Consider the following 25,944-nt stretch of genomic DNA (forward strand, 5'->3'; position numbering starts at 1 on the left):
GAGACATCATCTTAAATAGGCATAGGCATCTGTCACCTTAGTATCTGAATGTCTCGGGGAGAACACAAATCACTGTAGGCCAATGATCTAACTATCCTCTGTTTTTTCCCAGGACTCCTGGGGCTATCTCTTAACAGATTTATTTCTCTTCCTCCTTTTCTCATTCTTTACTGTTTTTACTTGTAGCTGTGAGAAAGCTAAATCAAATACATATGTTTTATTTTTCATTCTGAAGGCAGTGCGTTTTGTGGGCATTTTTATCTTCTCTAATGAGTTCCATAGCTTTGGTCCTGGTGCCAAAAAAGCTTTTGCCTGCTCTTATAGGCTTCACCCTTGAGGTTGAACATCATGGTTTCTACAGAATAGAGCTTTGATGGATGATTCCAACTCCTCTATCTTCAGTTAACTCTACATTTTTCTTTAGATTACTGAAAAGGAGCTCTTTTAACTGATGGCTCAATAATAATGGGACTGTAGTTGCTATTGACAAAGTTTCTGTCAGTATTGCTCGGATGTGAAATGTATTTACAGAGTATTTAGATTCAAAGTTATCTGTTTTGTTAATATCGATTTCCCTATGTAACATAAGATTGAAAATATTTATAGTGACCAAATGTTGAATATTACATTGCTTAAATTTTGTATGTTGATATATGTATTTTTAGTTGTTTTACTTACTAGTTTACTGTGCATGAATTGTATTGGTTAATGTGTAATAAACATACAGTTTCTCCATCTAATAAAGTTGCTGTAGTTTTACCACAGTTTGTGAAGCAAAGTTGTCACATGGGAGAAAAGATAAGCTATGGTCTTTATATTGATTATTTGATTCTGAAAAAGTAAGACCAATTTCCAAATACCGGGGACTCATCTCTGTGTCAAGATTCTAAAATACTGTCAAGTATGTGCTTATTCTCCTGGCTTCTGAGCCACAAGTAGTTGAGGTTTTGTCATCTTGATTCTGCAAAGCTGAAAACAAATACTGTAGGATTTCACAGCATCTTGAAAAAGAAAAGGAGGACTTGTGGCACCTTAGAGACTCTAAGTACTCCTTTTCTTTTTGCGAATACAGACTAACAGGGCTGCTACTCTGAAACAGCATCTTGTGTATATTTGGTGAGAAAATGGTGTTGGCTCTCTCACGAGAGAGAATGAAAACTACATCTAGTAAATGTGAGAAAAAGAACACTTTGTACACTTAGTGTATAGAATATTAGCCTAAGGAAAACTATAAATTGTCACTGTTCTTAGCCATGATACTCCATATATACACCTCTACCCCGATATAACGCTGTCCTTGGGAGCCAAAAAATCTTACCGTGTTATAGGTGAAACCGCGTTATATTGAACTTCCTTTGATCCACCGGAGCGTGCAGCACCCCCCCCCCCGCACCCCCCAAAGGAGTGCTGCTTTACTGCATTATATCTGAATTCATGTTATATTGGGTTGCATTATATTGGGGTAGAGGTGAAGTTTTAGATGTCTTCATTTAATCCTAGAATCCTGTTCCAACATGTTTACAAAGATTATGGGGGCATTCCACTGTCTGCTAAAAATAGTAGTGATAGATGGGAGGGCATGGCTTGGGCAAGTAGAGAGCCATGTAGGGTATGTACTCGCACACATACCTCCACCCTTCAGGTGTGTCTACACTATACTTGCCTAAACAGTGCCTCAGTGGTTATACTGCTGTTTATACCCATGCTAGGGGCTCTCGGCTGTCAGCCCTGCCTGGGGTGGCCGGGCTGCAGGCTGTCAGACCCGCACTTACATCGCCTGTAGCACTTATGTTTCCCCACGGTGACAGCTTGGGCTTTCAAAGGCAGCAACAGGGGATGTAAGCATAAATAAATAAAAAGATTTTTAGTCCCTTCAAAAGTGTCTGGCGGTCCGGATTTCGCCTGCAGTCCGCCTGTTGACTACCCCACTGTAAAGGGTATACAAGGACCTCTATTTTGTATCTTCTGCTTTGCATTAGAAATTCAGGTCTAGTCTATGTGGTTGTTTTTTTTTAGCTCCATGGACAGCTAAAGATCTAGTAAACTTGACATTAGACACAAGTGAAACCTGATTGAGGGGGAAATTATTCAGTCTGTTTAAATCTTTTTCATTTCCCATTTAACCTGGGAATTACAGGCAAAAATATCTTTTAAACATTAAAAATGCTTACTCCTTCGATCAAAGGTTGCAAGACCTCAAAATTCAGAGGATAACTGAAAAGATCACATTGTAAGCTCTTTGGGACAAGTTATGTGTCTTCCTTAATTTTTGTGTACTACATTGTGGACACCACTATAAATACCTACTATTTGTAAGGGAAAGACAAGCAGATTTTTTTTTTTTTTTTAGAAAAATCAAGTTTTTTTAATGCATAGGAAGCAAAAAAAAAAGTATGCCCATCATTAGCAGTATATTTTCAAACTAAAAAGAAATTCCTGTACAAATGGAATTAGTGAAAATCTGTATGGAAGATTTACTTTTTTTACACTGTTTAGAAAGGGGAAGGATGTCACTATGAAATATAGGACTTTGAATGCAGCAGGGAATAAGATATAATAGGTTAGTTCCACTAGCCTGGCAAAATACCATATTTTAATTCAGTGCTTCTAAATTTTTTTTCCAGAGGTGGATTCTTTCATCGATCACCTTTCCTAGCAGTCCTGTTCCCTTATCTTTCCTCCAACTGCAGTGGTTAATATGAAAAATTAATATCAGGGTAGCATTAAAGTTATGAGGAAAAGATGCTTTAATGTGACTGGTGCAGATATAAGCCTGGTTGCTTCTTCCTCCACATTTTATGCTTACAAGTATCAAATCTCCCCTTATTTGCTTGTAGACTCATCTATTTTAAATTTCCTTGGTTATTGCTGTTGTCTGTCTTTCAGTTTGTCTGACTCTCGTAAATGTTGATGTGTGCAAATACGATCATATAGAAACGATATACAAAAACATGAAGCACCGAAGAGGGGTGTGCGTAGTTGCTTAAGTAATTTTTGTTAGACAAAAAACCCCAATTCTCTGGTACTCTTCAGAGTTCTGGATTGGGCTGCTGCTCATAGGAAATATTAAGACTCCTTTGCCGTTGTGAGAAATGTGGCTCTTTGGACTACAATTTGAGAACTGCTGGTTTAGATTTTTGTGCTGCTTGAACTTCCTAGTATTAAACTACTGAACTAAGTTTTGTAACTTTTTCAAGGAATGCTTCTGAAGCCACTGGTAAAGGAGACCAATTCTGCAGTGCTTTATAAATAATAAAAATGAAGCAAAAAATGTAAAATATATACAGTAAGGTTAAGTTGAATGGAAACACAATCAGGACGATGATACAAGTGGTAAGAGAGGCCACCAATGAACTGACAAATGCTGAAGAAGTGCTGGAAGGAGCATTCTATGTACGCTGGATGAACAGGGCAGCTTGCAAGGCAGAATAGATATTAGCACTGAATCACCATCAGAAAAAGAAATAGAGCAGTGAAGCAGTTAAAACAATGGGAAAGCTGCAGGCATAGATAATATAATAGTTGAGCAGCTAAAACCTCATGGGACAAGTGCTATCAAAGCATTAGGAGAAATACTTTAAAAGGTATGGGAGCATGAGGGAGGTACTGGATGACTGGCTGAAGGTAATAGTTGTATCAGTGCTGAAGAAAAGCAATCCTCCCAATCCAAATAATTATAGATGTACAGGCTTATTATTAGTACCAGGAAGAATGATGAAAATAATTATTAACGAATTAAGGGTCAGTTTTTGAGGATGTAGCAGGCGAAGAACAGTGCAGCTTTAGACCAGGTCAAAGTTGCATTGTTCAGATATACCCACTCTGACAGTTATTTGAGGGAGGGTAAGAACAGGAATTGAAGATGTTTGTTGTTTTCATTGACTTCAATAAGGCGTTTGGTTTGGAAGGATGCATTATGGAAAGGAGTAAAATCCTATGGAGTTCCACATAGGATAGCTGCAGTTATAAAAGTTATGTATGGAAACTCCCAGAGTGCCATAAGAATTGGTGGTAAATTAAGCAGCTGTTTCAAGTCAAAGTTTGGTATAAAATAAGGGGGCCTGAAATCACCATGGCCTTTCATCATGTTCTTAAATTGGATATTAAGAATGGTAGATGAGTTGGAGGGCATGACATTGGGTGATCTAGAGTTAAGCTCTTCAGCTGATGTAGATGACATCCTACAACTGTCAGACACATTTGAATTGATGATGGTACTCTTTCCTACATTGGAAATGGGTGTAGTTGACTTGGACTTACAATTACTTTCTTGTCTTGGCACTTATTGTACCTTGGAAAAGGGACAATATGTAGAAATGCAGCAGTGGTAAAGTCATAGAACAAATAATACCTTATGTGCACTTAGGAAGCTTCATCTGTACTGATGGTTCCAGCAAAGATGAGGTTAAAAGGAGATGTACATTAGCTACAAGTGCTGCTCAGAAGTTGACGAAATTATGCACTGATAAAAATGTGTTTGGTACGAAAGTGAAAAATTATCAAACCAGTATAACAATGGTATTGTTTTATGGTCTGGAAGCAGCACCATTAAATGAAACAAACATCAGAAGGCTGGAGACAATAGAGATAAGAGTTTTTTGGAAGATGGCAGGTATAAAGTGGAATGATTTTAAGACACTTGAAGTTAGGAGGAGAGTAGGATGTGAAACTAAGTACGGGATTGGCTGCAGTCAAAAGATTACAGTGGTGGGGATGCTGTACAAGGCAAACAGATGATAGGCTCTCACAGAAAATAATGCAAACACAACCAACATCAGTCAGACCTAGAGGCCAACCACCGATTAGATGGCAGGACATTGCACTCAGGGATTTGACCAGGCTGGGTTTAATGGAGGAACAAACCATGGACAGAAGTGAATTGTGATGCTGTACTGCTTGCTCCCTGTGTCTGCAAAGATGCTTCTGGGGAAGGGGAGAGGAGGAGGAGAAGAAACATGCTGCTTAAAAACAGCTTAGAAAAATAAGTACTTAAATCTCTACTTATCTCTAGTTAGCACATTTAATCATAGAGGATCTTAAAGTTCTTGACAAACTATGATGTCTATTTATATATAATCAGCAAATTTGGAGTAAATTATGCCACCCTTCTAATGAGCACATAGTAACACTGGGCCCTAATTTAGGAATGAAAATGAAGAGCAGTGTTTCCGTTTTCAACTGAATAGGGGATTTAGGCAGAATGATCCATGTTAGAATAGCAAAAAATGTTGGAATTTATACCAGCTAGAAGTTGGAAGCTTTGTTTAACATCTCTCATGAAAGAGGGCAACATCCCATATTGGGCAATTGTTTCATTACTGATTCAGAGGAAAGCAACCATCTACGAATTGTCATCAATTGCTGTAGTCCCCATGAGTTTTCCTTGGAGGTCTCTCATTTAAAGAATTAGCTCCATCACAGTTGGTTTCTGAGACCTAATGAAGTCTCATTGTGAGGTGTTATGACTGTCCAGGGAAACGAAACAGTCTTTTCACCAAACTTCCCATAATATTAACTTTTTGTTGAGTGGGTGATAAGCTTTCCTAAAATGGTTTACAGATGTCTGAGGGATACACAGGAGATTTTTCCAATAATACCTGGAATAGTTATACTGGAATAAACTTATTCCACAATAAGGGTCATTTTTGTAGCTTAGCTTAAATCACTTCTAATACAACATAAGCTAAACCAGAAAAAGGTACTCTTATAGTGGAATATGAGTGCCCAGACCGGGAGTTACACTGGTATAACTATAACAGTTTAAATTCACACCCTGCCTTATACCAGTATAACTTCCTGTGCCAGAAGTCCTAGTTGAAGTATAGGTGTACATACAGTAATATGATTATTATGTAATATTTACACATCCTTGTAAGTATGTTCCCAAATATAGTAAAACTTGGGCTGTTGTTTAAAGCTTTTAATGTAAAATGAATAGCTACAGAATGCTACAGATTTCAGGTGACAATCTGACATAATCTGATGAAGTTTTGTGCAGACTTTGATTCCATATAATAAATTAGAATTAAGAAAATATATTAATATAAAAAATTAGGTATAAAGACCCATCTCTATGTGCACGGCTTACATTAGTATAAATAGGAACTGAGGGCTTGGTGTTTAGTTTTCTACGGTGTGTTTCCCCCATGTGGTGGTAAATTTTCATTTACATTGCCTATAATGGAGCATTGTAATGGAAATTATCATTAAACATAAAGCATGCATGAGTGTGTGAATTGTTTTTGAGTTTACTGGTGAATCTTATAATTTCTGTCATAATTTTAGAAGTTGGTGTCCGTTGAATGAATAGTTTAAGAAACAAACTCCTGACATACAAGTATCAGCATAAAGAAGGACATGAGAGAATAAGTTTCAGAGTAACAGCTGTGTTAGTCTGTACTCGCAAAAAGAAAAGGAGTACTTGTGGCACCTTAGAGACTAACCAATTTATTTGAGCATAAGCTTTCGTGAGCTACAGCTCACTTCATCGGATGCATACTGTGGAAACTGCAGAAGACATTATATACACAGAGACTATGAAACAATACCTCCTCCCACCCCACTCTCCTGCTGATAATAGCTTATCTAAAGTGATCACTCTCCTTACAATGTGTATGATAATCAAGTTGGGCCATTTCCAGCACAAATCCAGGTTTTCTCACCCTCCCCCCCACAAACTCACTCTCCTGCTGGTAATAGCCCATCCAAAGTGACCACTCTCTTTACAATGTGTATGATAATCAAGGTGGGCCATTTCCAGCACAAATCCAGGTTTTCTCACCCCCCCCCCCGCCTTTCAAAAAAACACACACACAAACTCACTCTCCTGCTAGTAATAGCTTATCCAAAGTGACCACTCTCCTTACAATGTGTATGAAAATCAAGGTGGGCCATTTCCAGCTTGTGCCACACGCTCTCAAAGAAACTGTGGAATCACCTGATCAACATCCTCTACAGCAAACGGGGAAAGATTTAGAATGAGCTCACAAAAATGGATACTCTCATAAAAAACCAACCTTCCACACAAACTTCCTCGTGGCTGGAATTTACTAAAACTAGACAAGCCATTTACAACGCACACTTTGCTTCTCTACAAAAGAAAAAGGACACTAAACTTTCTAAACTACTACATGCTACAAGGGGCCACAGCAATGGTTCCCTCAACCCACCCAGCAATATTGTTAGCCTATCCAACTATGCTCTCAGCCCAGCAGAAGCAGCTGTCCTATCTCGGGGCCTCTCCTTCTGCCCCTCCACCCCCACGAACATGATACAGTTCTGTGGTGACCTAGAATCCTATTTTCGACGTCTCCGACTCAAGGAATATTTCCAGAATACCTCTGAACAACATACTAATCCACAGAGGCCTCCCTACCAACATTACAAAAAGAAGGATTCTAGGTGGACTCCTCCTGAAGGTCGAAACAGCAGACTGGACTTCTACATAGAGTGCTTCCGCCAACGTGCACGGGCTGAAATTGTGGAAAAGCAGCATCACTTGCCCCATAACCTCAGCCGTGCAGAACACAATGCCATCCACAGCCTCAGAAACAACTCTGACATCATAATCAAAAAGGCTGACAAAGGAGGTGCTGTTGTCATCATGAATAGGTCGGAATATGAGCAAGAGGCTGCTCAGCAGCTCTCCAACACCACTTTCTACAAGCCATTACCCTATGATCCCACTGAGAGTTACCAAAAGCAACTACAGCATTTGCTCAAGAAACTTCCTGAAAAAGCACAAGATCAAATCCGCACAGACACACCCCTGGAACCCTGACCTGGGATATTCTATCTACTACCCAAGATCCATAAACCTGGAAATCCTGGGCGCCCCATCATCTCAGGCATTGGCAGCCTGACAGCAGGATTGTCTGGCTATGTAGACTCCCTCCTCAGGCCCTACACTACCAGCACTCCCAGCTACCTTCGAGACACCACTGACTTCCTGAGGAAACTACAATCCATCGGTGATCTTCCTGATAACACCATCCTGGCCACTATGGATGTAGAAGCCCTCTACACCAACATTCCACACAAAGATGGACTACAAGCCGTCAAAAACACTATCCCCGATAATGTCACGGCTAACCTGGTGGCTGAACTTTGTGACTTACCCATAACCATTTTACATTTGGGGACAATGTATACCTTCAGATCAGCGGCACTGCTATGGGTACCCGCATGGCCCCACAGTATGCCAACATTTTTGTGGCTGACTTAGAACAACGCTTCCTCAGCTCTCGTCCCCTAACGCCCTACTCTACTTGTGCTATATTGATGACATCTTCATCATCTGGACCCATGGAAAAGAAGCCCTTGAGGAATTCCACTATGATTTCAACAATTTCCATCCCACCATCAACCTCAGCCTGGTCCAGTCCACACAAGAGATCCGCTTCCTGGACACTACAGTGCTAATAAACAATGGTCACATAAACACCACCCTATACCGGAAACCTACTGACCGCTATTCCTACCTACATGCCTCCAGCTTTCACCCTGACCACACCACACGATCCATCGTCTACAGCCAAGCTCTGCGATACAACCGCATTTGCTCCAACCCCTCAGACAGAGACAAACACCTACAAGATCTCTGTCAAGCATTCTTACAACTACAATACCCACCTGCGGAAGTGAAGAAACAGATTGATAGAGCCAGAAGAGTTCCCAGAAGTCACCTACTACAGGACAGGCCTAACAAAGAAAATAACAGAACGCCACTAGCCGTCACCTTCAGCCCCCAACTAAAACCCCTCCAACGCATTATTAAGGATCTACAACCTATCCTGAAGGATGATCCAACACTCTCACAAATCTTGGGAGATAGTCCAGTCCTTGCCTACAGACAGCCCCCCAACCTGAAGCAAATACTCACCAACAACCACATACCATACAACAGAACCACTAACCCAGGAACCTATCCTTGCAACAAAGCCCGTTGCCAACCGTGCCCACATATCTATTCAGGGGACACCATCAAAGGGCCTAATTACATCAGCCACGCTATCAGAGGCTCGTTCACCTGCACATCTACCAATGTGATATATGCCATCATGTGCCAGCAATGCCCCACTGCCATGTACATTGGTCAAACTGGACAGTCTCTATGTAAAAGAATAAATGGACACAAATCAGATGTCAAGAATTATAACATTCATAAACCAGTCGGAGAACACTTCAATCTCTCTGGTCACGCAATCACAGACATGAAGGTCGCTATCTTAAAACAAAAAAACTTCAAATCCAGACTCCAGCGAGAAACTGCTGAATTGGAATTCATTTGCAAATTGGATACTATTAATTTAGGCTTAAATAGAGACTGGGAGTGGCTAAGTCATTATGCAAGGTAGCCTATTTCCCCTTGTGTCCCCCCCGTCCCCCCCGACGTTCTGGTTAAACTTGGATTTATGCTGGAAATGGCCCTTGGTTATCATGCACATTGTAAGGAGAGTGGTCAGTTTGGATGAGCTATTGCCAGCAGGAGAGTGAGTTTGAGTGGGGGGGTGGTGGTGAGAAAACCTGGATTTGTGCTGGAAATGGCCCACCTTGATTATCATACACATTGTAAGGAGAGTGATCACTTTAGATAAGCTATTACCAGCAGGAGAGTTGGGTGGGAGGAGGTATTGTTTCATGGTCTCTGTGTATATAATGTCTTCTGCAGTTTCCACAGTATGCATCCGATGAAGTGAGCTGTAGCTCACGAAAGCTTATGCTCAAATAAATTGGTTAGTCTCTAAGGTGCCACAAGTACTCCTTTTCTTTATGAGAGAATACGGATGCTTCTTAGAAAGATAGTTTGCGTTTCAAAAGTCAGACCATCATATAGTAAGAACAAGTGACCATGCTTGTTTCTTTTAAGGTAATAGTTCTTTTTAGGTCCTTGCTATATGGCATCGACTGATTTGTAAAGATGGAGAGCCATTGATTTGAATTTTGCTCTTCAACAGCAGAATAAAGGCCTTGTCTGCTCTGACAAATTGCACAATTTTAACTACATTGATATAGCTGAAGGGGTACAACCCCCCCAGTTGTGAATACAGTGGTACTGGTATAAATGTGTTTGTACTGATATAGCTTGTTCGTATACAGGAAGGGAAACAATCTATAATGGTATAACTGCATCAATGCTAGGGGTTGTACCAGTATAACTATATCGGTTTACAAAAAAGAATGATTCCTGAACTAACGTAGAATTCTGTGCCAGACATGAATTCTGCATGTGTGCAGTGATGCATAATTCACGCAAGAGTAAGTGCACCAGTGGCCTAACTTCTCAAGTTTTTTGTGTACATCCTTGCAGAGGAGAGTTTTCTGGAGGGATTAGAAGGAGGATAAAAAGGAGATATGGGGATGTTTACGGGGAATTCTTTGCAATTGCGAGGGTTGGCATGGGAAAAAGTATGAAGGAGCTTGTTTGAAAATGTAATAAATGGACAACGGAAGCTGACATCACTACTCTGTTTATCTGTGGCATTGCTTTAAAAGGCTAGTAGGGGGCAATATGTACATTCTGGAGCAAGAAACAATCAGCTATCACTAATGTTTTTATTATTAATATAGAAAACAAAATATGTATAAGGTGTGCTCTTCAGAGCAGGAAGTATGCTTTAGAAAGCACTTAGCATGTTGTGGGCATGCTGCATAGATCATAGAAGCCTGGAATTAAATAATAGGAATAGGAATAAGAATATTACTGAAAACAAGGAAATTCAGAGTTTAGGCTGAAACTCTTTAAGGAGTACATTCAAGTATTTAAGCCCAAAATTCAGACTCTGAAATATTAATATTTTGTAATTATTTCCCTTCAAAATCCACTAAATTAATTATTAAAAATATTTCTCTATCGTGAAATTAAAATAACTATTGCTTATTCTCATTTCTTGAGTATTTAAAATACTGCTTTCTTACAATGTCAACTGCTTATAGGTGCAATAGCAAAAAGCACAGATTCTTTGGGGGTGGGAGGGAAGGTGGATGAGGGACAAAAATATTTGAATGATCTAGAAATCTGTCTGAGCAACAGGGTTTTACTCCTCAGTGTAGTGAGAACTCTTCAAGAGAGAGGTAGAAAGATTCATTCATGTGAAAGAAAGTGGTGCTTACTGTACCTGCAGGAGTCATAAGGTTAGCAATAAAGCAGAATATATTTTCCAATTATCAGGGTTTATGTAAGAGGCCAGAATCTATAGAAAATGTATGAGATTATGTAAAGTTGCGTGATTTAAATAAGGGGAAAAAATGGATCACGATACACTTGGTAGGGCACCAAAGCTTTGCTGTTGAAAAGCATTTCTATGTTTGTTAGTTTCTCAGGAGTCTTGGGCTTTGCTGGCTGGCTGTTGCTGCCATTGGTGTTATAGTTCATGTGCTTGTGGGAAAACTTGACATGAGTTCAATAGCTGGATGGCTTCCAAGCTGAAGTAGGGATCTTCCATTAAGTATTGATCCACTATTGGCCTAATGCTCAGATTAGTCTATTATTTTCTGCATCAGTAGAGCAGCTGGCCCAACAGTACATGTGAAGAAAGTAAAATGCTTTGGAGTGGCCTTTCCTATCTCATGTGAAATATAGCACTCAGGCTTTGTCTACATTATGCAGCTTTTAGCGACACGGCTGTGCTGCTAATAGGCACGCAGTGTAGCCGCTGTTTGTAGGCAGGAGAGAGCTCTCCCGCCGACAAAAAACTTTCACTCCCAACGAGCGGCAGTAGCTTTTTCGGCAGGAGAGTACTCTTGCTGACAAAGCACTGTTCACACTGGTGCTTTTTGTCAACAAAACTTAACACGTTTGAATGACAAAAGTTTTGTCATTCAGTTGCCAGTGTAGACAAAGCCTCAACGTTTTGAGAACAGTATTTCCCATTTTCAGATAGAAGCTCTTAATTCTAGTTCAGAATTCATTCACACTGAAAAAATATTGAATTATTCATTAAAAAAATCAGCATTTTTACCAGTCTAATTCATGGATAAGAGTTTAAAAATGCAAAATTATTATGCTAAATCTGTAAACCTGTATAATAACATCTACAAAACTGAAATCGTGTATCTTTTGTTTAATTCAGCACAGGAGTCTCCACAGAGTGATTATGCATAGGAGGTGTGAACTGTAATCTAGGTACCATAGGTAAGTTAAAGGTGAACTACAACACTTTGTACATATGTATCCCAAATTTTTTTCTTTATTTACTTTCTCAATACTTCATTCAGGTTTCCATGTTTGCTCTGTAAGATCTGGTAGCTTCAAAATTGTCTGAAATATTGCTCAGTGTTGCTTCAGGTGATGTTGATGTCACCAGTTGTTATAGGGTAAATCTGGAACACTGAACTCAAGGCTAAGGCTACAAGAAAGGTTTACCAGTTATACTGTTATAACCCTTGTGTAGACACTTTTACTTTGGCATAAGGATGGGGTTTTTTTGTTTCGCTTAAGCTCCTTTCCAAATGACATAAGCTAAACTGAAGAAACTCACTCTAAGGCTATGTCTACACAACAACTTTTGTCGGTCAAAGGTGTGAGCAACATAAGTTTCAGAGACAGAAGCGCTGGTGGGGACAGTGCTATGTTGGTGGGAGATGCTCTCTTGCCAACATAGCTATCTCCGCTTGTTGGGGGTTGTTTAATTATGCGAACGGGAGAGCTCTCCCATCGGCATAGAGCAGCTACACTGGAGACCTTAAAACAGCACAGCTGCAGCAGTACAGCTGTGCCACTGTAAGGTCTGCAGTGTAGACATAGTCTTGTACTGAAATAAGAGTCTCAATGTGGGAGATTATACTGGTGTAATTACATTGGTTTAAATTTGTATCTTCGGCTATACTGAAATTTTTCCTATGTAGTTAATGCCTAAAGCACCGACCCTGTAAATGCTGACACACATGTATAACTTTATGTACAGCAAGTAGTCCTGTTGATTACGATGATACTATTCACAATGAGTAAAGTTAAACACACGTAAGTCTTTGTTTTATTTGAACCATAGCAAGTGAGTAAACAAGGAATGAGTTTTAATAATTTTTATTTTAGAATATAGTTGAGTTTGTTTCACATCTATATATTTTAGAGGCATTGGAGTCAATGGAACTAGAATTATTCAGCATCTTTTGAAAATAAGGCCACTCATTTTTAAACTGTAGTTTTATTTAAATTCATAAAATCTCAAATCTTCACCTTTTTAAGAATAGTGTTTCAGGTTTAACTCTGACTTCACCGATTTTGAGCCACATTGTCATATAATTTACACATAAAATGTACTCAGCCTTAAAATTGTTTTCATCTATCTGGGAATTTTTTAAGTTAATTTAAAATGTACTATTTAGTCACAAAACAGTAACAGGCACTTGTGCAATATATGCACAGTACCCTTTGATGCACTTCTGTTGGTTTGTACAGAAGAAGCTGCTAAAATTGACTTGTGAACAAGAATAAAGATAGGCTGGTGTGATTTTTAAAATGTTTTCTTAGATGTGTAAAGATGGCCTATGGGTGTGAGGTTTGTTTTGTTTTATTTTTAAAAAGTTCAACTTGTTTTTTACATTAAAAATGCAGGTCTTCTCTGCTTTGTTTTTTCTGGATGGCAGAAGAATTAGTAGGGTTAAGACATCGTTTACCAAGAAGGATTACACTTACACAGCTGAGGCCTTGTCTACACAAGTTCCTGGTTTAAGTTAAATTAGCATAACATCACACCTTTAGTTATATAAATATAACTTTGTAGATGGGGCCTAACTAAAATCAGATTGAAAATGATTTTTGTTAAACCAGTGCAAACCCCTGTTTAAAATTGGCTAAGAGCAGGTTAGTTTTGTGTCGACACTCAGAAATTTAACTGAATGCGTGATGTTGTGCCAGTTTAGTTAAATGAGTGCAATTTTGTGTATAGAAAAGACATACATTTACTTGTAAATGCAAACTAAACCAATTTAAATCAGTTTTCAACTAATGGCTGTACAGGGTTCTAGTATTTAAAACTTCCAACGCCTGTTTAATTTAGACAGCTGGGAGAACGGATTTTTGTTCAACATTTCATGTCCTCACTCCTTCAGATAAGGGAAAAGAAAGCTTTAATCTTATTCTGTGGTTCGCCAAGGAGAACAAAAAGCAAGGAACAACATGACTTGATATTCCTCATATTGTTAAGGATTTTTTTTCTAAACAAGTATTAAAAAAACCTTTTTGAAGAAAGGGACAACTTTTCAGACATTTGTTATGAATCTGAAAATAGCATAAAAAGGGATGGATGGCATGAACAAGCTCTTTTTCCTTAGTTCACATAAATAATGTTGATACACTCACTAATAAGGAAATAAACAAATAAATTTCAATCTGTCAGATAGATGGCTGGAGTTGCAGCTGTAGAAATGTGTCAGTGTTTGCCAACACATGAACAATAACCAGAAGGAAAAGCAATTTTATTTTTAAGCTTCTGAGAGAGTGTATTGAAGTGATATTGAAAACAAAGTATTAAAAGTTTATCAATTCCCACTCCCACGCCCCAAAGTACTTCTGTTTAGGCATGAGACTTTTAATTTTATTTTCACACCTTTTATTTTCCAGCATTGAAGAGAAGCTAATATAGTCTTTTTTTCTTAAGGTCAATTTTTTTTAACCCCATTGAGCTTTGTCAGTAAATGCCACATCTAAAGAGAGGCAGCTAGCTGCTGTATTCTAAAACGTTCATGAAAATGCTGAAGAGCTGACTGTAATCAGATGGTCCTCAATATGCACCTACATTTCCTCCCTCTTATATGAGACAAAACGGTAAGGGTCCTGAGGGACAATATTGTCCATCATGTTATATAGAAACCCCCAGGCTGGAGCGCATTCCCATTCCTTATGCACAGAGGCCTTAAAAGTATGGATCTGGTGCATAAAACACAACATCACTATGACAGCAGCATACCTCCTGGGTTGACTGAACATAATGGCAGACACATTAAGCAGACAGTTTTCCCAAGAGCATGAATGGGAACTGAACGGCGAAATAACACATCATATTTTACACATGTGGGGATCCGCACATATAGACCTATTTGTTACGCCCACTCTACGTTCACCTGAAGTGGAGCACCGACGGGGACAGCACTCGAAGAAGAGAAGATTATTCACCTTGTGCAGTAATTGAAGTTCTTCGAGATGTGTGTCCCTGTAGGTATTCCACTACCCACCCTCCTCCCCTCTACTTCGGAGTACGAGCTAAACACTCCACGTTAGAGAAGGAACTGAAGGGATCGGGGCGTGCCCGTGCTAGATGGGGCGCCAGCGTCACCATAAGACTGCTACTGTGCACCCGCGCACACAACCAGATGCTGCTACCGAAAATCTCTGATCGATGGCACTGGGACGTACTGACACCTGAAGTGGAGCACCCACAGGGACACGCATCTCAAAGAACCCGAGTTACTGCACAAGGTGAGTTATCTTCTCTTCTTTTTTGTTAGGTGCTCTTCTGGCATTGTCATCTTCAAGTCAGCAGATTTGTCTCCTTGTTTGGGAACCACATGCATTTCTTGAAGTATCCTTTTCTTTCCCTCCATTCCCATAATTTTTGTGGGACCTAGCGCCTTATCACTGCAGACCAGTGGGTGCTGGAATTTATAGGTGGGGTACTTCATCCAATTCCAGATGTTCCCCACTCCTTCTCCATCCCTATTTAAGGACTATTCTCATGACAACATGCTGCATCAAGAGGGGAAGTCACTTTTAAGTCTTGGAGCTGTGGAAGAAGTGCCTCAAGGGGGTTTTACTCACATCACTTTCTAATACCCAATTTAAAAGGGGGGGTTGGTGTCCAGTTCTTCACTGGAAACAACTGAATACCTTCATTTGCATGTTCAAGTTCAGAATGGTAACCCTGGTCTCTAATTTCCTTCCTGGATCCACAGGTCTGGTGTGTAGTTCTGAGTCTTCAGAACATCTACTTTCATATAGCTAGTCCTCTTGCCCACAGGAAGTATCTAAAGTTTCAGGTGGGCAATTCCCTTTACCAATACAGGGTTCTGCCTTTCAGTCTATAAGTAGCACTGAGAGTATTTACCAAATGCCCGGCAGTAGTGGCACCACCTCAGCAAAAGCTGATCTACCTAAGGACAGACTTGGCACTGTAGTAGACGTGGTCGTTCAGCTACCGGTCCAACCTCTGGCTTCAGTAAGAAGCATGTGTCTGACTTCTAGGACACATGACCTCCTGTTTATACATAACTGAGAGTGCCAGACTTCACTTTTGATGCATGCAAGAGTGATTGAAGTCTGTAAATTGGCCCACTGGTCATCATCTGGAGATGAAGATGCAGGTCCCACAGGAGTCCTGTCACCATTAAACTGGTTGAAGGATCCTCTAAAAGTAAGTAAGGAAGTACCCTTCTCTCCATCATGACCATCAGAGACACTGATGTCAAGTGTCTTCACTTTAGGATGCGGAGTTCACCTACACCATCTTGTACACCAAGGTCTCTGGGTGGCTCAGGAAGCTCACTTATGCAAATGTCCTAAACAAGGCTATTCATCAGGCTTGCACAGTATTGCTTCCAGTACTGAAAGGGTTAACTGTTCAGATTATGGCAGACAAAACCACAGCAATGTTTCATATAAACAAGGAAGGCAGAGCAAGATCCAACCCACCCCAATATATACATGCACACCTTTGTTGAGAAGCTGAGAATCTGTATAGAATTATGGCATATGACACAATTACTCCAGTAGCTTTTCATCACATACCAGGCTTGCAAAATGTTCTGTCAGACCTTAGCAGGAAGCTCACAAGCAATCACAATGACAGGCCCCATCGTACAGGAAATATTTACCACGGTGGGGTCAGTATTCCATCAAGGTGGATTGATTTAAATTAATGCAATTTAAATACCTGATTTTAATAATGATTTAAATCAACAAGCTGGAAACATTGATTTAAATAATTGAGTTGATCATGTTTTTCATTGGTACATAATTATTTTCCTAACGAGAAGTTGGTTCTCAGTGGTTGATAACAAGTAAAATGTGTATTTGCAACTAAATATAGCCTTTACACTGTACTTGTACACATTTATTTAAGTGATTACATAGTTTAATTTCCATGTATTCTGATTCCTAATTCTTCCTACTTTATTTATGCAACAAATGGGGAATGATGTGTTTCTTATTTAGTATGGATGGAAATTTACATTCAGTTACAAATGCACAAACAGCATTTTAAGATTGATTTTTACTAGTTAAATAAAACTACCTTAAATGTGCTGGATACATCAGAAAGAAATTAGCAAAACATGTTTTGTATTTAACTGATTTATTAAACAAAAAATAGTCTTATCTATTGTTAGTGAATTGAACTGATTGTTCAGTAATCTGCTTCAGGATTTTAGAACTAGGAGATCTCATCTTCTCACTCCTAATTCTTTTATTCATAGGTTGGAAAAGGAAACCAAGCTTTTCTGCTTTTTCAACTCCCAATCAATTTCTTAATTCTGAATTAACTAATCACTGAACTGAATTAGTTCAATAAATGGAAGTGAAGAAAATAGTCTCTCTGCAGAAGAGGCTAATGCTTTCAAAAGCCGGTTTAGCACTTTAGCAAACTCTGATTCAATATACTTTGTCAGCGACATCCACCAATTCAGTGGGTTGACTTTTTTAAAACCTCGTCAGCAAGCATTGGCTGCTTAATATTATTTTTGTTTTATTTAAACGATTTTAATATAGTAAGTTTAGGCCTGAACACACATTGTCATTATTTCAGTTTTAGTTTTAAATATTTTTTTTTTATTTTAACTTTTTAAAAACATGTCAGTTTTTATCCACTCTGGCCTCCATAGACCTGTTTGCAATGAAAGAGAACAAGAAATGTCTCCGCTTTTGCTCCAGAGGCCACCAGTATTAGGGTTCTCTGTCAGATGCATTCCTGATCCCTTCGGTTCTAGAACTCTTTTATGCTTACCTGCCTATTCCACTGATTCCCAGAGTCATCAGGAAACTCCGATAAGACTCAGCCAAGATGATCATATTAGCTCTTCCAGGGCCAATGCAGTTCATTTTTCTCAGACCTAATCAATCTCTCTGTTAGATATCCAGTCCAATTATCTCCCAACACAGATGTAATTTCCCAAAGAGAGGATCCAGCTTCCCTGTCCTTGTAAGCATTAATGTCGGCTGGTTAACAGCACTGGAGAGCAGCTGCTCTACAGAGGTCCAGAATATACTTATACACAGTACAAAAGGACTCCACTAGGCTTACATCATCTTCCAAGTGCAAGAGATCTTCTGTCTGGTACCAAGGACATCACTTATCTCCATACCTGACTAGACTACCTCTTGTCCTTAAAGAATTAATGACTTTCTACAAGCACCTCCTTTTGGTCACTTACAAGGCTACTTTGAGAGAATCTCACCAACATGGTTTAAGGCTCTGTCCAAGCATTGCTGCTGTCATGGGGACTTCAGACATGTTCTTGGTATGCACACCCTCTGTCTTGCACCTTCCCCTGCGAACTACGACGATATGACCCACTGCCCCGCCTCCTGGAATCAGTGCCTACCCCTCAGACTCTTCCGAGGCTTAAATAAACACGCTCCCAGAACTCCATCTGTGTAGGTGTTCCAGGCCCACAGGTTAACTTCCTGGGCATATGGCAGGTGTAACTCATGAAACACACATACGCTTTGTACAGGTTTCTAACATCATTGCTCTGCTTAATTGCATGAGAAATACATAGATCTATACAGAACTAATAAACCGTGCACACATTTCCCTGTCTCAGTTTTTTCACAACTCTAGAGCATTCTTTGGGTTGGGGTCAGAATTCTCTGGGGCTAGCCAGAGTCCTTCTGCTACAGTGCATGGCTTATATTCTGAAATATGGAGCCTTCTCTTAGCTTGGCTGGTTCATCCAATTGCCTTCTTGTACCCAAAGGTTCCTGTGTGGCACTGAGAGTTTTCCCCTCCATGGTTTTTAAAGGCTAACAGCAACACCTTGCTATCTGTCCTGCATCTGGGAATTTTTCATTCTCCAAATACCGGCCCCTTGTTGCGGGAGGTTGGAGAGAACTGATTTCCTCTAGAATGCAGTTATTCTTTTGTTCTCAGAAAGGAAGACCTATTCAGGTGCATATAGTCCTTACTGGTTAGCTGTTGCTCCTGATCTAGGTGAGACATGCTTAAAGGCTTGTCAGCAATGATGGATACACAGGCCTAGAGGCATTCCCTGATACAGCAGTTTTCATCAAACCAATTTCGTAATATCAACCAGAATTCGTAAGTTGTACAGATAGACTCCCCCAAAAGCTCTCTCACCCATTTCAGCAAACCATCCCTCCCATTCAGGGTCACTCAGTATTCTCACACCCTACAGTAGATAGATTCCTGAAATGGCTTATGTGTGTGTATTGTTGAAACAGGGACCTCCTCCTCTTCCTTGGGATCTCAACCTAGTGCTGATAGAGTTTGAGTTATCACCCTTGCATATGTCTTCTCTTTTCTACCTATCCATCAAAGCAGCTTTTCTAGTAGCAGTATAATCTGCTAGAAGGGTCAGAGAAATACAAAGCATTCATGGTGGGACATCCATACACTGCATTTTGTAAGTACCGTATGACCTTGAAGTCTCACCCAAAGTTTTTTTGCCAAAGATCGTCTCTGACTTCCATCTTAACCAAGTAATATACCTTCTTGTTGTCTTTCCCAAGGGGAATCTAAACTTTGCACATTTATATGCTTAAGGTGCTATCTGTCTGTCTAGTTAGGACTGAGCTTTTTATGGTGGCCACTAGGTTATTTGTAGCTTGTGCAGATAGGGTAAAAAGTCAGTCAATATCGACATAGAGACTATCTAACTGTATTCTGTCAGTATTAAATTATGCTACAAAATAGCTATTTTACAGCCAACTCCACTAGGACTCAAGCAGCTTCTTTGGGTATGTCTACACTACGAAATTAGGTCGAATTTATAGAAGTCGGTTTTTTTGAAATCGGTTTTATATATTCGAGTGTGTGTGTCCCCACAGAAAATGCTCTAAGTGCATTAAGTGCATTAACTCGGCGGAGTGCTTCCACAGTACCGAGGCAAGCGTCGACTTCCGGAGCGTTGCACTGTGGGTAGCTATCCCACAGTTCCCGCAGTCTCCGCTGCCTATTGGAATTCTGGGTTGATATCCCAATGCCTGATGGGGCTAAAACATTGTCGCGGGTGGTTCTGGGTACATATCGTCAGGCCCCCGTTCCCACCCTCCCTCCCCCTGTGAAAGCAAGGGCAGACAATCATTTCGCGCCTTTTTTCCTGAGTTACCTGTGCAGACGCCATACCACGGCAAGCATGGAGCCAGCTCAGGTAACCGTCACCCTATGTCTCCTGGATGCTGGCAGACGCGGTATGGCATTGCTACACAGTAGCAGCAACCCCTTGCCTTGTGGCAGCAGACGGTACAGTACGACTGGTAGCCGTCATCGTCATGTCTGAGGTGCTCCTGGTCGCCTCTGTGAGGTCGATCAGGAGCGCCTGGGCAGACATGGGCGCAGGGACTAAATTTGGAGTGACTTGAGCAGGTCATTCTCTTTAGTCCTGCAGTCAGTCCTATTGAACCGTCTTATGGTGAGCGGGCAGGCGATACGGACTGCTAGCAGTCGTACTGTACCATCTTCTGCCGAGCAGCCATGAGATGTGGATGGCATGCAGTCCTTCTGCACCGTCTGCTGCCAGCCAAAGATGTAAAAGATAGATGGAGTGGATCAAAACAAGAAATAGACCAGATTTGCTTCCCGCCCTCCCCTGTCTAGGGGACTCATTCTTCTAGATCACACTGCAGTCACTTACAGAGAAGGTGCAGCGAGGTAAATCTAGCCATGTATCAATCAGAGGCCAGGCTAACCTCCTTGTTCCAATAACAACGATAACTTAGGTGCACCATTTCTTATTGGAACCCTCCGTGAAGTCCTGCCTGAAATACTCCTTGATGTAAAGCCACCCCCTTTGTTGATTTTAGCTCCCTGAAGCCAACCCTGTAAGCGCCCCTCCCAGCGTCAGAGCAATGGCAAACAATCGGGCATCTGAGAGTGCTGTCCAGAGCACTCACAATGGAGCACTCTGATGGGGCTAAAACATTGTCGCGGGTGGTTCTGGGTACGTGTCGTCAGGCCCCCGTTCCCTCCCTCCCTCCGTGAAAGCAAGGGCAGACAATCGTTTCGCGCCTTTTTTCATGAGTTACCTGTGCAGACACCATACCACGGCAAGCATGGAGCCAGCTCAGGTAACCGTCACCCTATGTCTCCTGGGTGCTGGCAGACGCGGTACGGCTTTGCTGCACAGTAGCAGCAACCCATTGCCTTCTGGCAGCAGACGGTGCAATACGACTGGTAGTCGTCCTCGTCGTGTCCGAGGTGCTCCTGGCCACGTCGGCTGGGAGCGCCTGGGCAGACATGGGCGCAGGGACTAAATTTGGAGTGACTTGACCAGGTCATTCTCTTTAGTCCTGCAGTCCTATTGAACCGTCTTATGGTGAGCGGGCAGGCGATACGGACTGCTAGCAGTCGTACTGTACCATCTTCTGCCAGGCAGGCAAGAGATGAGGATTGCTAGCAGTCGTATTGTACCATCTTATGCCAGGCAGGCAAGAGATGAAGATGGCTAGCAGTTGTACTGTACCATCTTCTGCCAAGCAGCCATGAGATGTGGATGGCATGCAGTCCTTCTGCACCGTCTGCTGCCAGCCAAAGATGTAAAGGATAGATGGAGTGGGTCAGAACAAGAAATAGACCAGATTTGTTTTGTACTCATTTTCCTCCTCCCCTGTCTAGATCACACTGCAGTCACTCACAGAGAAGGCGCAGCGAGGTAAATCTAGCCATGTATCAATCAGAGGCCAGGCTAACCTCCTTGTTCCAATAACAACGATAACTTTGGTGCACCATTTCTTATTGGAACCCTCCGTGCAGTCCTGCCTGAAATACTCCTTGATGTACAGGCACACCCTTTGTTGATTTTAGCTCCCTGAAGCCAACCCTGTAAGCCGTGTCGTCAGTCGCCCCTCCCTCCGTCAGAGCAACAGCAGACAATCGTTCCGCGCCTTTTTTCTGTGCGGACGCCATACCAAGGCAAGCATGGAGGCCGCTGAGCTCATTTTGGCAATTAGGAGCACATCAACCACCACACGCATTATCCAGCAGTATATGCAGCACCAGAACATGGCAACGCGATACCGGGCGAGGAGGCGACGTCAGCGCGGTCCCGTGAGTGATCAGGACATGGACACAGATTTCTCTGAAAGCATGGGCCCTGACAATGCATGCATCATGGTGCTAATGGGGCAGGTTCATGCTGTGGAACGCCGATTCTGGGCTCGGGAAACAAGCACAGACTGGTGGGACCGCATAGTGTTGCAGGTCTGGGACGATTCCCAGTGGCTGCGAAACTTTCGCATGCGTAAGGGCACTTTCATGGAACTTTGTGACTTGCTTTCCCCTGCCCTGAAGCGCATGAATACCAGGATGAGAGCAGCCCTCACAGTTGAGAAGCGAGTGGCAATAGCACTGTGGAAGCTTGCAACGCCAGACAGCTACCGGTCAGTTGGGAATCAATTTGGAGTGGGCAAATCTACTGTGGGGGCTGCTGTGATGCAAGTAGCTCACGCAATCAAAGATCTGCTGATATCAAGGGTAGTGACCCTGGGAAATGTGCAGGTCATAGTGGATGGCTTTGCTGCAATGGGATTCCCTAACTGTGGTGGGGCTATAGACGGAACCCATATCCCTATCTTGGCACCGGAGCACCAAGCCGCCGAGTACATAAACCGCAAGGGGTACTTTTCGATAGTGCTGCAAGCTCTGGTGGATTACAAGGGACGTTTCACCAACATCAACGTGGGATGGCCGGGAAAGGTGCATGACGCTCGCATCTTCAGGAACTCTGGTCTGTTTCAAAAGCTGCAGGAAGGGACTTTATTCCCAGACCAGAAAATAACTGTTGGGGATGTTGAAATGCCTATATGTATCCTTGGGGACCCAGCCTACCCCTTAATGCCATGGCTCATGAAGCCGTACACAGGCAGCCTGGACAGTAGTCAGGAGCTGTTCAACTACAGGCTGAGCAAGTGCAGAATGGTGGTAGAATGTGCATTTGGACGTTTAAAGGCGCGCTGGCGCAGTTTACTGACTCGCTTAGACCTCAGCGAAACCAATATTCCCACTGTTATTACTGCTTGCTGTGTGCTCCACAATATCTGTGAGAGTAAGGGGGAGACGTTTATGGCGGGGTGGGAGGCTGAGGCAAATCGCCTAGCTGCTGGTTACGCGCAGCCAGACACCAGGGCGGTTAGAAGAGCACAGGAGGGCGCGGTACGCATCAGAGAAGCTTTGAAAACCAGTTTCATGACTGGCCAGGCTACGCTGTGAAAGTTCTGTTTGTTTCTCCTTGATGAAACCCCCTGCCCCTTGGTTCACTCTACTTCCCTGTAAGCTAACCACCTTCCCCTCCTCCCTTTAATCACCGCTTGCAGAGGCAATAAAGTCATTGCTGCTTCACAGTCATGCATTCGTTATTCATTCATCACACAAATAGGGAGATGACTACCAAGGTATCCCAGGAGGGGTGGTGGAGGAGGGAAGGAAAATGCCACACAGCACTTTAAGCACAGCACTTTAAAAGTTTACAACTTTAAAATTTATTGAATGACAGCCTTCTTTTTTTTGGGCAATCCTCTGTGGTGGAGTGGCTGGTTGGCCGGAGGCCCCCCCACCGCGTTCTTGGGCGTCTGGGTGTGGAGACTATGGAACTTGGGGAGGAGGGCGGTTGGTTACAGAGGGGCAGCAGTGGCAGTCTGTGCTCCAGCTGCCTTTGCTGCAGCTCAACCATACACTGGAGCATTCTGGTTTGGTCCTGCAGCAGCCTCAGCATTGAATCCTGCCTCCTCTCATCACGCTGCCGCCACATTTGAGCTTCAGCCCTCTCTTCAGCCCGCCACTTACTCTCTTCAGCCCGCCACTTACTCTCTTCAGCCCTCCACCTCTCCTCCCGGTCATTTTGTGCTTTCCTGCACTCTGACATTATTTGCCTCCACGCGTTTGTCTGTGCTCTGTCAGTGTGGGAGGACAGCATGAGCTCGGAGAACATTTCATCGCGAGTGCGGTTTTTTTTCTTTCTAAGCTTCACTAGCCTCTGGGAAGGAGAAGATCCTGTGATCATTGAAACACATGCAGCTGGTGGAGAAAAAAAAAGGGACAGCGGTATTTAAAAAGACACATTTTATAAAACAGTCGCTACACTCTTTCAGGGTAAACCTTGCTGTTAACATTACATACATAGCACATGTGCTTTCGTTACAAGGTCGCATTTTGCCTCCCACCGCGTGACTACCCCCTCAACCTTCCCCCCTCCCCGTGGCTAACAGCGGGGAACATTTCTGTTCAGCCACAGGCAAACAGCACAGCAGGAACGGGCACCTCTGAGTGTCCCTGAAGAAAAGCACTCTATTTCAACCAGGTGACCATGAATTATATCTCACTCTCCTGAGGATAACACAGAGAGATAAAGAACGGATTTTGGTTGAATGCCAGCAAACATACACTGCAATGCTTTGTTCTACAGTGATTCCCGAGTACGTGTTACTGGCCTGGAGTGGTAAAGTGTCCTACCATGAAGGACGAAATAAGGCTGCCCTCCCCAGAAACCTTTTGCAAAGGCTTTAGGACTACATCTAGGAGAACCGCAAATGCCAGGGCAAAGTAATCCTTTCACATGTTTGCTTTTAAACCATGTATAGCATTTTAAAAGGTACACTCACCAGAGGTCCCTTCTCCGCCTGCTGGGTCCAGGAGGCAGCCTTGGGTGGGTTCGGGGGGTACTGGCTCCAGGTCTAGGGTGAGAAACAGTTCCTGGCTGTCGGGAAAACCGGTTTCTCCGCTTGCTTGCTGTGAGCTATCTACAACCTCCTCCTCATCATCATCTTCTTCGTCCCCAAAACCTGCTTCCGTATTGCCTCCATTTCCATTGAAGGAGTCAAACAACACGGCTGGGGTAGTGGTGGCTGAACCCCCTAAAATGGCATGCAGCTCATCATAGAAGCGGCATGTTTGGGGCTCTGACCCAGAGCGGCTGTTCGCCTCTCTGGTTTTCTGGTAGGCTTGCCTCAGCTCCTTCAGTTTCACGCGGCACTGCTTCGGGTCCCTGTTATGGCCTCTGTCCTTCATGCCCTGGGAGATTTTCACAAAGGTTTTGGCATTTCGAAAACTGGAACGGAGTTCTGATAGCACGGATTCCTCTCCCCAAACAGCGATCAGATCCCGTACCTCCCGTTCGGTCCATGCTGGAGCTCTTTTGCGATTCTGGGACTCCATCATGGTCACCTGTGCTGATGAGCTCTGCATGGTCACCTGCAGCTTGCCACGCTGGCCAAACAGGAAATGAGATTCAAAAGTTTGCGGTTCTTTTCCTGTCTACCTGGCCAGTGCATCTGAGTTGAGAGTGCTGTCCAGAGCGGTCAGAATGGAGCACTCTGGGATAGCTCCCGGAGGCCAATACCATCGAATTGTGTCCACAGTACCCCAAATTCGAGCCGGGAACGTCGATTTAAGCGCTAATCCACTTGTCAGGGGTGGAGTAAGGAAATCGATTTTAAGAGCCCTTTAAGTCGAAATAAAGGGCTTCACTGTGTGGACGGGTGCAGGTTTAAATCGATTTAACGTTGCTAAATTCGACCTAAAGTCCTAGTGTAGACCAGGGCTTTGAGAAGTGTTCAATCTTGGAAATTTGTAGGGCAGTAACATGTGGTTTCAGTACCTACTCTATCCAACATTACTCTATAGTGGAAACATCAAGATTTGATGCTAATTTTGGCAGAGTTGTCTTACAATCATTGTTTAGGTAGATTCCAAGCACCCACCTCTAGTCACTTAAGTCATTCCTTCTGAGTCGTCAAGAATGGAATATTTGTAGACAAGAACTGAAAGAAGAAACAAGTTA

General features: G+C 42.4%; 2 protein-coding genes across 12 annotated transcripts in view; one reads left to right on the forward strand and one right to left on the reverse strand.

The window, feature by feature from the left end:
- Positions 1–25,944, forward strand: part of NR2C1 (nuclear receptor subfamily 2 group C member 1) — a 114,490-nt gene that overhangs the window by 3,044 nt on the left and 85,502 nt on the right. For 6 of the 11 annotated variants that reach the window (XM_073327520.2, XM_073327519.2, XM_073327516.2 and 3 more), the window contains exon 2: positions 12,072–12,133. The exons of 2 other annotated variants lie outside the window; for them this stretch is intronic. The gene's annotated coding sequence lies outside the window, so the exon portion shown is untranslated. Of the gene's footprint in view, positions 1–12,071; positions 12,134–15,218; positions 15,419–25,944 lie in introns of those variants that run through there. 3 more of the 11 variants (XM_073327518.2, XM_073327525.2, XM_073327522.2) reach the window with 2 other exon arrangements.
- On the reverse strand, positions 356–25,369 carry LOC140909201 (uncharacterized). The gene is made up of 3 exons (XM_078852330.1): positions 24,767–25,369; positions 24,038–24,182; positions 356–575 (listed from the first exon to the last, which is right to left on the reverse strand). The coding sequence occupies exons 1-3, from the start codon at positions 25,347–25,349 to the stop codon at positions 356–358; spliced, it is 948 nt and encodes a 315-aa protein (XP_078708456.1). The 5' UTR covers positions 25,350–25,369.

The sequence above is a fragment of the Lepidochelys kempii genome, chromosome 1, assembly GCF_965140285.1.
Source record: "Lepidochelys kempii isolate rLepKem1 chromosome 1, rLepKem1.hap1, whole genome shotgun sequence".
NCBI classification, from domain to species: domain Eukaryota; kingdom Metazoa; phylum Chordata; order Testudines; family Cheloniidae; genus Lepidochelys; species Lepidochelys kempii.